Raw genomic sequence first — 11124 nt, forward strand, 5'->3', positions numbered from 1 at the left:
CTGTAGGATGAACTCACTGCTCCAGAGAGAAAGATAGCGAGCAATCAGCATAAAGAACAGCCTCCAAACACCTGGGATTGTGGAGTAGATGTGTATATGTGTCCTTGTGTGCGTTTGTGTGTGTGTGTGTGTGTGTGTGAGAGCGAGATAGACAGAGCCCATCCTGCAGGAATAAGATTGATGAGGTTGAGCCCGGGGAGGTGAGTTGTGGAGATTAGTACAGGACTGATGGTTCAACAGTGGCAGGGAGCCCAGAACAACAGGAGCCCACTGGTCTGAACAGTGGCTATCTAACACACCAGAGACAGGAGAGGTGGCGAGACAAAGAAAAGAGACTGGAACCAGAACAAAAGAGCCAAGATTGAGACAAAAATGGGAGAGGGTGAAGCTGAACTAGAAAATTCTGCTGACAAACTTCTACCTTTTACTTTTGGTTCCTCTGCAATTTACACATTTCAAATATCTGCTCTTCTTTCGGGAAACGTTACACGGAGCGATAGGGCTCGAGACCAGTCTGGCGCTGTTTTACTTGTATTGTCAGCTTACATCTGTCTGCCACGACTTCGCCTGCCTCTTTCAGAGAACATAATCCAGCGTTATGGCAGCCTCCCAGGTGTCCTCCACATGATTGAGCTGGAGAAAGGCAAAACAGGCCTGGGCCTCAGCCTGGCAGGGAACAGGGACCGCTCACGCATGAGCGTGTTCGTGGTGGGAATAGACCCCAGCGGGGCGGCCGGTAGGGACGGACGTATGGTTGTTGGGGATGAGCTGCTGGAGGTGAGATGCGTATAAAATTAGTTTCACTGTTCATTTGCTTTTTTTTAAAAAAATGTCTCAAATTCTGTAAATGCTTTTCTGAGCAATAAACTTTATGTTGTGTTACAGATCAACGGACAAGTTCTGTACGGCCACAGTCATCAGAACGCGTCCTCCATCATCAAGAGCGCTCCATCCAAAGTCAAAATCATCTTTGTCAGGTATCAAGAGTTATTTTCATCACTATTAAAGCTCCTGTGAAAATATGCATGCTGTTATTGAGCCTCAGTTATTGTAATGTTAGTGAAAAGCCAATAGATGGAGCTATTGTCATTCAACAGAAGGATGCAACACAGGTTGAACATAATGGCCTCTGTTCTGTAATGCTCAATAACAGTCTCTCACATGTACATACCAAACTTATACATGCATTCATAAAGTATAGTTTATCTTGAAATATTTTGTAATCAACAAATATTAATAACAATTATATTAAACCTATCACACCAGCTGACACTTGGCTGATGATTGTGAAGGTTTTACAACAGTTCTACAGCATACAGATGATATTTATTTAGATATTTATTTTATTTAGTTACCAAAAGAGATAAAGAGCAAAAGTTGAACGTTAGTGACAAATAGAAATAACAGAAACTATACTATATTTTAATTTAATATTTAGTAGTCAAAAAGTGTAAAATGTGCAAAATAGCTTGCTTAAAGCATGGCTAATACGTCACACTGTTAGCTAGTAATGTGGGCATAGACAGTCTAAGCTTGCCAGCTAAAAATATGAGATATACTTAGCTAGAATTATTAATAAAAACCAAAAAAAGCAATGAAAGTTATCAAACAAATGTGAATTAAAATAGTAGTTTATATTGTTAATTTAGATATCTACATGCAGACATGATGGAAACATGTATTTGCGAGGAAATGTGTTTTAAATAGTTAGTTACAAATGTAAAATAAGCAAATTAAATTACACAGCGACTGTAAATATAGCTGGAGTACGAAGCTAGAATTATGGCTAAATGCAAATGTAGTGCAGTTCTTATCAGAGAGTGTATCCCTCCATAGTGTAGGGGTTGATGTCTGCACCTAGCAAGCAAAAGCTGCCAGGATGCGATACAGACACCTTTGGGGCCTAGAAGGGCGTCTACTGTAACAAAATCAAGTACGTAGATCTACGTGCTGTACTGACCCCTGCTTGTGAATAAGAGAGCAGCTACAGAGTTGAGATAGTTGACATGATGTTGTTAGGCTGTGTGAATATTTACTAAATAAAATCTGCTTTTTGCATGTTAATCTACAAGTTTTCACATTTTGGGAAAGATTCTGTATGTCTCCATTTACCCCATCTCCTCCTTAACGGGTGGGCCAATGAAACGGCACAAAACGTTGCAAATGCAGCGCTTATTAACATGAAAATTATTTTGATTTTTACATGTATTATGATTACTTTATCATCCCCCTGCGATTGAGATGTTAAATTCTACGTTTGTATGGGTGTTACGTCTCAAATTCATCGTATGACACCAAAGGGTAGAATTACAAATTTGAAAAAGCACCGCAGAAGTTGAAAGTAGTCAAATGTAAAAGGTGTTGGTGCAGGAGTTGTTGAGTCGGTCAGCTTTGGGAGTCAAACAGATGTAGTTAGCATGTAATACGGATACATTAGCTCACATATCCCTACAGAGTTTGACGTATTTGACCTTTGACCTACTTTTGGCCCTGTTCCGGATCACAGTACTTAGCCTCCCACTTGACTCACATCCTTTTCCTGAAAGATACGCTGTGATCAGCTGGCGTAAATCACAGCTCTGCTGTCACAAAGCTGAGAAGCAACGATTTACGTGAGTTATGACTGTGTGAAACAGGAACACCGAAGCGCTCGACCAGATGGCGGTGGGACCAGTGAGGGAGCACGAGGGAGACGCTGTGGAGCCCCACGCTGAGGTACAACTCTGCTTATGGGCACGCATAGAAAACACACGATGCACACATGCAGAAGCCCTGGAACAGACACGACTCCTACAGCTACTACTCAGCCACGTTGGTGCTTCGTAATGAGATTTTAAACATGTAAACAGAACCATTACTTTTACATCTGGGCGTGTAATTTGGCTTTTAGTCTGTCTCGCGCTCGGCACACATGCATGTGAAGTTTCTTTGTGTGGTCCCGTGCCTGTGTGTGACTCCCAGTAAAACAGACCACAAGCAGTAGCGTAGACGCATCCTGCACTGTACTCCCACCAGCTAAATTTTAGCTGATTTATTTCCTTCATGGTGTACTCACTACTCCTGCTCCTTCACAGCCAGAAGAAGCTGCTGCTAATGGCGACGCCGATACTTCGAACTACGTTCATCACATCGTAAATCTGAAGGTGAGAGGCGCAGGATGACCCGCGGACAAACACACAGCGTTACAGGCAGTAACGGGGAGAAAGTCTCAGAAACAGTGTGGTAATGAGGGAGGTGTATACTCTTACACACAAACACAAAATAAGCCAGTGGGGTACGTCAGAGACAGACAGATCGGGAGCGCACCGGAGCACTCAAGTTTGACAGGATGCCAAAACGCTGAGAAAAGACTGAAGATGTTGAGGGAAAAGAAGGTGAAGTAAACAAAACAGACGTTCCAATGGGAGTTAAAGGCTCGGTTCACTGAAATATTAAATAAGGAATGGATCCTGACTCCTTGTGGGGTCCACGTTCTAGCTCGCAGAAAGCAGACAAAGTTTTCCAAAGGTCATTGTCTGATCCTCTGAGCAGCAGCAATAAAATTGCATCCAGTTGCACAACACTGGAGCGGAAGCAGAGATCTTAACATTAGGCATCTCACCACTTCAACAAATAAAGGAAGCTTTCTACAAGATCAGTTACAACACGGGTCAAGTGGGAACATGCTTTTCAGGCAGATTCAGGTGAAGTTGGCCTTTGAAGAGCGCTAAAACAAAATGCAAAAGAGACAGGAGTGAGGAAAAACTATGCAATCCCTACAATTGTTGAATCATTCATGTGGTAGAGGTACAGTGTAGCACATAGGCAGCTCATTAATATGAAGACAAATGCCCTGAAAGGCCTCTCTGGGAGAAAAAGATCAGAAGTGTGAAGGAAGCTGAAGCTGGGGCTGATTCATCTCTCTGGAGGCGACTTGATTTCTTGAACTGGTACTGTACGGCTCCACATGTTAAAGAAAAGGGTTTGTCAGTGTGGGTATTGCGTGCGCGGTGGTGCAATTTCAAACGTTTTTTTATCACTAATGAGCATTTCTCTTCATTAGGAGGACGGAGGACTCGGCATCACTTTTGTTGAGGGCGACACAGAGGCCGGGGTTGAAATTGAGAGTATATCTGAAGTGCAGGGACACACCAGCAAAGTATGTCATGCCTAATGAGACCTTCTGTACTGTGGACGTTTAGCTGCCTTTGCTAATCAAAGCTGTTTGTGCTGTGAGCAGGAGGGCTGCATGAAACCTGGGGACAAACTCTTAGCTGTGAATGGCGAGTCTGTGCTCGGATACACTGTTGAAAAGGTAAGGGCGTTACTCTGGAAATAACCTTTCATGTCTGTGCTGTTTATTAGTAGCCACAAGGTGAAAGGTGTGATCGGTATTCTTGTTTTTTTAGGTCTCGTCACTGCTGAGAAAAGCCACAGGTCCAGTGAAGCTAACCTTTGCTACAAAGGAGATCCCCTCTTCTTTCGCTGGTGTCCAGTCGATCTGCCAGGATACAAGCTTTTCAGATGGAGTCCTCGCTAGCGTACACAGCATGCCTAGCATCTTCCCAAGTCAGCCAGAGGCAGAAGCAGCCACCAGTGAGTTCGTTTTACTTGGTTTTAACTTTCTAGAACTGTATTGTCAGTTTTGTCAGGTGAAAAGAACAGACGTGCTTCTCCGTTTTAGGTCTTAGTCGCTCATCCACCCCTTCCGCTCTGGCCTCTGACCCGACGACCTGCCCCATCATCCCCGGCTGTGAAACAACCATCGACATCTCCAAGGGCCGCACAGGCCTGGGCCTCAGCATCGTGGGAGGCTGTGACACTCTGCTGGTAGGAAACCAGACAAAAAGCAGTAGCAGTCAGCTAATGAGGGGAAAAACGCGAGCTGGTCTCCCTGATGTGCTTAGATTTAGTCAATAATAATAATAAAACGTGGCTTTTTTCCACAGTTTGTTTTCGTCCTGTCTTCCTGGGTCTGTCGGGTGTTTCTTCCTGTGGAAAGGGAGTTTTTCCTTCCCACTGTCGCACAGTGCCTGCTCGCAGGAGGGTCCTCATATTGTTGAGGTTTTCTCTGTATTATTGTATCCACTACTTCTGTTGTGATTTGACACTTTATATAAATAAACTTTTATTGATTTGAATAATAACAAACAGTAAATCTGCAGGTTTAGCCGTGCGTTCCCAGCCACAATGCCACCCACTTAGATTCTTTGCTGGTAGCATAACTCAGGTTCTCAGGAATGTAGGAAACGATGCTGTCACGGCCTTCGTCTCCTCCTCCTCTTCTTCTCGTTGCCCCTGCCATCCTCCCCTCGTCCCATCTATTCTGTCTGCTCAGTCAGGCTTGGGGGAGCAGCTCTTTGTCTGGCCTCAGCCGTGGCGGACAACGTCCTGCCCCTGGAATGCAACCTCAGGAGCACAGGAACACACACATTCACAGAAGCAGTAATCCAAATTTATGTCTGTTTGCCAACAAACACACACAAAAAAATTTGCTGTGTACACATACCTTAAAAAGTCAACAAATACTCTTTCCCCTCCCGGCCCAATCTGTCTTGTATCCATTTAATATCCTCCAAATAAATGCTAAATGTCTTCCTTCCATCTTTTTTTCTTGTTTTGTTTTGTCCTAATTAACTCACTTTTTCCACTCTCTCTCTTTATCTCCAGGGGGCCATCATTATCCACGAAGTTTATGAAGAAGGGGCGGCCTCCAAAGATGGGAGGTTATGGGCAGGAGACCAAATCTTAGAGGTGAGCTGCAGCATAATGAGCGTAACCCAGGAGCCAGGTTAAACTATATTTTGATGAGACATGCCCGAAGAGTCTCAGCATGAATGCTTGGATTTTTAAAGTCTGACAATACGATATATGTTGAGCAACAGCTTAGATATATATTAACAGCTATAAGAACCTCTAAAAGCACTTAAAACCAAACCGCTTTTTGCTTTTAGCAAGATAATATACCGCAGACCGAGGCGATTATGAGTGAAAAGTGAAAGAAAACCTGTACAAATGCCGTGTGCATTATGCGCCTTGACAAGTTAAGCACCCGAGCTCTTTCTTGGGTTTGCCCTCCGTCTGACCCCGTGCTTTGTCACGGAGAGAGGGCAGGGGTGGAGCCCGGGAGTTGAGTTATTGTAGCTCAATCACTAGATCTGAATTGAAACACACGCCCTTATGACTTAATAGCTCTCCACTATTCACTCCTGTCCCTGAGCCAGGCTGCTGTGTTTAGAAAATAAGGTCAGCGAGGGAAAGTGAAAAGAGCAGTTTCCCACTCTGCAGTCAGGCCATTAGATACTATGGGGGAAAAATAAAATCCACTGCATGTGCACGGTGAAAGATAATATGGTATTTTCCCTCCTTTAAATGTGGTTTGAAAAAAGAAAAGAAGAAAAAGCTGGGCATCGCTCTTAGACTGACCACTGGAGCATCTCACAGGGGTTTGTGGGAAGGTTTCCCTGCTGTACTTTAAGTCAAGCATCAGCCTGTAATTTCAAAGGAATGACCTAGTTTCCTTATATCTAAAGCAGAAACGGTTTAAAGGAAACTTTGTGCATTAAATGAGGCTGTTAGAACTTTTTATATATAATCCTCCGCTGCAGTTAACTTATACACTGGAACAGAAGATAAGGCCTCTGCTACTTTAACCAAATATGGCCGAGCGAGTAGCTGGATCAAAACCTACGCACGCATTCTCTCATCACAGGTGAACGGCATCGACCTGCGAGCGGCCAGTCACGACGAAGCCATCAACGTGCTGCGGCAGACGCCGCAGAGGGTCCGGCTGGCGGTCTACAGGGACGAGGCCCAGTACAAGGAGGAAGACCTGTGGGACTCCTTCACCGTGGAGCTGCACAAGAATCCTGGCCAGGGCCTGGGACTGAGCATTGTCGGGAGGAGGTGGGATGTTGTTAGAATCAGCTCTGCTGCTGGGAGCGTTTACATATAACATAGCAGAGTAGTGACTCCACTAGGTGCTTTCTGGGTCACAGTAGGTGTTAGCGTGTTGAAAAATACATAGAAGCAAACAAGGAATTGAAAACATTCTAGATTTTTGAAATGTAATTATCATCCTACTTTATAATTATATTGTTTTGACGTTTTTTTAATGCAGATCGCGGGATCAGAGGTAACCTTTTGTATTTTATCTGTTTTTATACTCCATAGTTGGGAGAGTGAGGTCATTGCTTTTACTTCTATGATGTTTCTGTCCATGCAGCCATCAGTTAAACCAGTTTTACTTAAGCACGCGTAAGCACGCAGATTAAGTAAAATCCCTTCTTTCCCACACGACATGTCTGTTACAAAGACATGAAATCATTATGTTTTTTTCAGCAGGAAATCAAAAAGAGATCATAATTTTTTTATGTCTAGCTTAAACAGATCGTGGCTAAATGAAGGTTTTTTCTACGTGACTGCATTTTCATATGAGTCAGCAGAACAGGTTTGTATTTCAGACATTCTCCTCGGTACCAGTGGCGGTTCTCTCCTCGCTGTGTTACCAGAGACGGAGCTGAAAGCACTTGTTGCGTCAGCGTGAAAATCTCGCTATTGTTGCTAGCACTCGATCAGCAAAGAAAGATTTACAAAGTTATTACTGGGATAAGAGCAGGCAGGTTGCGGAGCGTCTGTAAGCCCTCTGGATTTCTGCGTGCATGTAAATGTTTTATGCTGACAGATTCAGTCCCGTGGTCGAAGCTTGTAAGGAGACAGGAGTCAGGGTTAAATATCCCAAGCTGGTGTCAAAGGTTAAACAGTTTTTACACAGTTGTAACATTTCGGCCTCTGTCACAGTGGTTTTGCTACACACGTGGCAAGAAAAAGGCTAAAATGCTCAAAAGGATGGAAAAGACAGGAGCCCAGACGACCTACGAAAAAGGAAAATATGCAAGCTAGCAGTTAGTGGTGAGCAGTTGTGACAGCCAAGTATCTCTGGCACCGAGGACTGAGTGGGATCAAGTTGCCTTGCTTCACAGCTACTGCTTGTGCTAGTTCTTATCCACGTGGAGATTGGCACCTCAGATATGCAAAGTCCACGGCTCAGATGTGCTTCTGAACAAAGAAGAAAAGGCAGAGGCTTAAGATAAGTCATCTTTTCTTCCTGCACGTTATATTCTCACTCACAGCGAGCGCAGAATTTGACTCTGTTGACCGTGAACCGAAGCCTCCAACAGCACAATACTGTCAAAGTGATCGCTGGTTAATATTCTGTTATACAAGCCACACTGAGGCAGCTCCATTGGAAAAGCCTGAAATTGCCAGATCAATACTGTACCAGCAATAACAAGTTAAAAAACAGAGCTGTGGAAAATTGTAGGATTAAGGTCAGCAATTTGAGAAAAGGAGACTTAGCGATCCTCAGCAGAGTGCTGCACGCGGTCACAGACGTGTCGTGCCTACTGCCGCGTCTCAGTCTTCCCGTCTCTCCGAGCAGGAACGACACAGGGGTGTTTGTGTCCGACATCGTGAAAGGAGGTTTGGTGGACGCTGACGGTCGGCTGATGCAGGGCGACCAGATACTGTCGGTCAACGGTGAGGACGTCCGGTCAGCCACTCAGGAGGCCGTGGCTGCGCTGCTGAAGGTAGTCCCGCCCCGCAGTCGCAATCGTCAAGTGTGCAGGACAATTAAAGACAAATAACCGTACAATAATGCCTGTGTGTTGTGTTGCAGTGCTGCGTGGGATCTATCAAAATGGAAGTGGGGAGGTTTAAGGCGGGGCCCTTCCACTCGGAAAGAAGGCTGTCTCAAAGCAGCCAGGTAATGTAGCTGATGACATAGTGGTTAAAACAGAAGTAGCTTATTTTTAACCCAATCATGCAAAATTACACTAGTAAAAAAAAATAAAGGGCAGAAAATGAGCGCTTTGGGGCTGAATAGAAATTCCTCTTATCTAATGCCTGACAAGAAAACGCTCTGAATGCTTTTATTTCAGATGAGTGAGACAGGAAGCGCCAAGGTGGTCTCTCAGCCATGTTCAGATCCTGACACCCTTCCTGGTGACTCTGACACGCTTAGTACAAGCCAAGAATGTAAGTACGGCAAGACTGTAAGTGTAAACAAGCAGATCGAAATCCACTGCTAATATCGGTCAAATTGCGGGAAAAGAAAAGGCGGGACGAGTCATCAGAGCGACGCGTTTGTTTCAGACCCGGAGCATCAGGAAGTCAGAACAGTGGAGTTCACTAAAGGCCCCGCTGATTCTCTGGGCATCAGCATAGCGGGCGGAGTGGGCAGCCCCCTGGGCGACATCCCCATCTTCATCGCCATGATGAATCCAGTCGGACTTGCTGCTCAGACCCAGAATCTCAAGGTATGAGACCTTTTCTTGGCCACCTCCCTCTCAAATCTTTGGCTCTCATCAGAAATTATGCATATCTCCAATTCTTGTGTGGGATTCAATGCGAATCTCATTTATTTACTCCCACTCGCTCAGTGTATGTATTCTCAGCGGCTCCCAGAGGCCACGAGCTCTTAACCTTTAGCTGTGACCTTCACAGAAAAACTGACAATTGAAACTGTGTTAGACTGAGGCTGGAGGAGGACAATAGCCATTTGCTAACGTGGATAATAAATCTCCCACTCCTGTATTAAGGCCATTAAGCCCACAGAAGGACTCATTGAAATGAATAGGGTGAATCCTGAATGGTATATTCATGCCGTTTTATCATTTCAGCCTGAAAGAGAAAAGAGAGCGCGGCGTAATGAAATTACTCAGCTGAACCGTGAATTTACGTTTATTGTGCGGTCTAATGATGAGAGCACAGAAATCAGCAGTGACAGATGCGAGTTTCAGATGGTGGGCACAGCTTTTATGATGCTGACATGCAGCAGGCTGCTCAAAACATCCAAACTGTTCTTTGGAAAGTGTGAAAAGTTTCTGCTGCACTGCACATCTGCACTGTTTCCCCCCCCAAATGTTCTAAACTCTCACTTTTTCAGATCGGGGACCGAATCGTCAGCATATGTGGAACCTCTGCTGAAGGCATGAGCCACTCTCAGGCCGTCGCCCTGCTCAAGAACGCGACGGGAACGATACAGCTGCAGGTCTCCTATAAACGTCTTCTCTCACCTCCTGTGTTTCTACCAGATAAATCGGCAGATAAGCTGCAGCTCAGCTTGTGTTGTATTCTTCCCTTTATCTCTGTTCAAAGTGTTCAGCTAAGCTCAGACGAGACAAAGGGTGGCGGTCACAGGCTTTGATGCACCATAAAGCGCCCTCATCCAGCACTACCATCATGCTATCAGTCTTTATCTGGGCAGTAAATCAACTCCAGCATTACTATAACAGAGCTGTGTCTGTGTGTTAACGCACCTCCAGGTGGTTGCAGGTGGCGACACCACCGTGACGGGTCCCCCTCAGGAGCAGGTCGGTGGGGCTCTCACGCCCAGCTGCATCTTCCAGGACGACCTCGGGTATGATGTTCTTAGACGCAGGGGCGCTCAGAGGAGGAGAACTACAGGTTGTTGCTTTGGTTTTCCTTTAAATGCCTTCTACCTTTTCCCTCAGCCCTCCTCAGTATAAGACCATCACTCTTGATAGAGGACCAGACGGGCTGGGTTTCAGTATAGTCGGAGGGTACGGCAGCCCCCACGGAGACCTGCCCATATATGTGAAAACTGTTTTTGGAAAGGTGAGAGGCGTTTATCTGTGCCACTGTTTATCTTTGCAGAACTGACAGCCTCTGTTATTGATGGTGTGCACACGTGTGTGTGTGTGTTTAGGGCGCAGCAGCAGAGGACGGGCGCCTGAAGCGAGGAGACCAGATCATGGCCGTCAACGGGCAGACTCTGGAGGGGGTTTCCCACGAAGAGGCCGTCAGCATCCTGAAGAGGACCAAAGGAACCGTCACGCTCACCGTGCTGTCATAGACCGCCCCCACCTCCACACACACTATACCCACTCCTTATCCTCTGCTCACAACAGCATTCATTCGTCTGTGAAAGCACCCGCACACTGAAACACAAACAGTGTGATCATGAAGAAGCTTACGCCACTGTGATGTGTGAAGGCCTGTTACAAGCACGTGTTGTGCTGAAGGCTTTACTTAGTCGTAATGGGAATCTCAACGAGGCTGTAAATAGTATTAGAAACATTCCACCACTCTGGATTTGAAGTATTCACTGGACACTTTGGATTG

General features: G+C 45.4%; 1 protein-coding gene across 4 annotated transcripts in view; it reads left to right on the top strand.

The window, feature by feature from the left end:
• mpdz (multiple PDZ domain crumbs cell polarity complex component) overlaps window positions 1-10910 on the top strand; it is a 48194-nt gene extending 37284 nt beyond the window's left edge. For 3 of the 4 annotated variants that reach the window (XM_087837377.1, XM_087837368.1, XM_087837370.1), the window contains 19 exons: window positions 581-777; window positions 886-977; window positions 2637-2715; window positions 3075-3143; window positions 4043-4138; window positions 4220-4294; window positions 4389-4575; window positions 4664-4809; window positions 5650-5733; window positions 6692-6885; window positions 7100-7114; window positions 8420-8567; window positions 8657-8743; window positions 8919-9015; window positions 9133-9296; window positions 9926-10030; window positions 10305-10399; window positions 10494-10617; window positions 10709-10910. In XM_087837377.1, coding sequence (XP_087693503.1) covers window positions 581-777; window positions 886-977; window positions 2637-2715; window positions 3075-3143; window positions 4043-4138; window positions 4220-4294; window positions 4389-4575; window positions 4664-4809; window positions 5650-5733; window positions 6692-6885; window positions 7100-7114; window positions 8420-8567; window positions 8657-8743; window positions 8919-9015; window positions 9133-9296; window positions 9926-10030; window positions 10305-10399; window positions 10494-10617; window positions 10709-10855 — 2201 coding nt within the window. In that variant the 3' untranslated portion in view covers window positions 10856-10910. The remainder of the gene's footprint in view (window positions 1-580; window positions 778-885; window positions 978-2636; window positions 2716-3074; window positions 3144-4042; window positions 4139-4219; window positions 4295-4388; window positions 4576-4663; window positions 4810-5649; window positions 5734-6691; window positions 6886-7099; window positions 7115-8419; window positions 8568-8656; window positions 8744-8918; window positions 9016-9132; window positions 9297-9925; window positions 10031-10304; window positions 10400-10493; window positions 10618-10708) is intronic. The other variant, XM_087837361.1, reaches the window with a different exon arrangement.
• The last annotated feature ends 214 nt before the right edge of the window (window positions 10911-11124 follow it).

The sequence above is a fragment of the Neolamprologus brichardi genome, chromosome 3 (genome assembly GCF_056152115.1).
Source record: "Neolamprologus brichardi isolate AB-2024 chromosome 3, ASM5615211v1, whole genome shotgun sequence".
Taxonomy (NCBI): Eukaryota; Metazoa; Chordata; class Actinopteri; order Cichliformes; family Cichlidae; genus Neolamprologus; species Neolamprologus brichardi.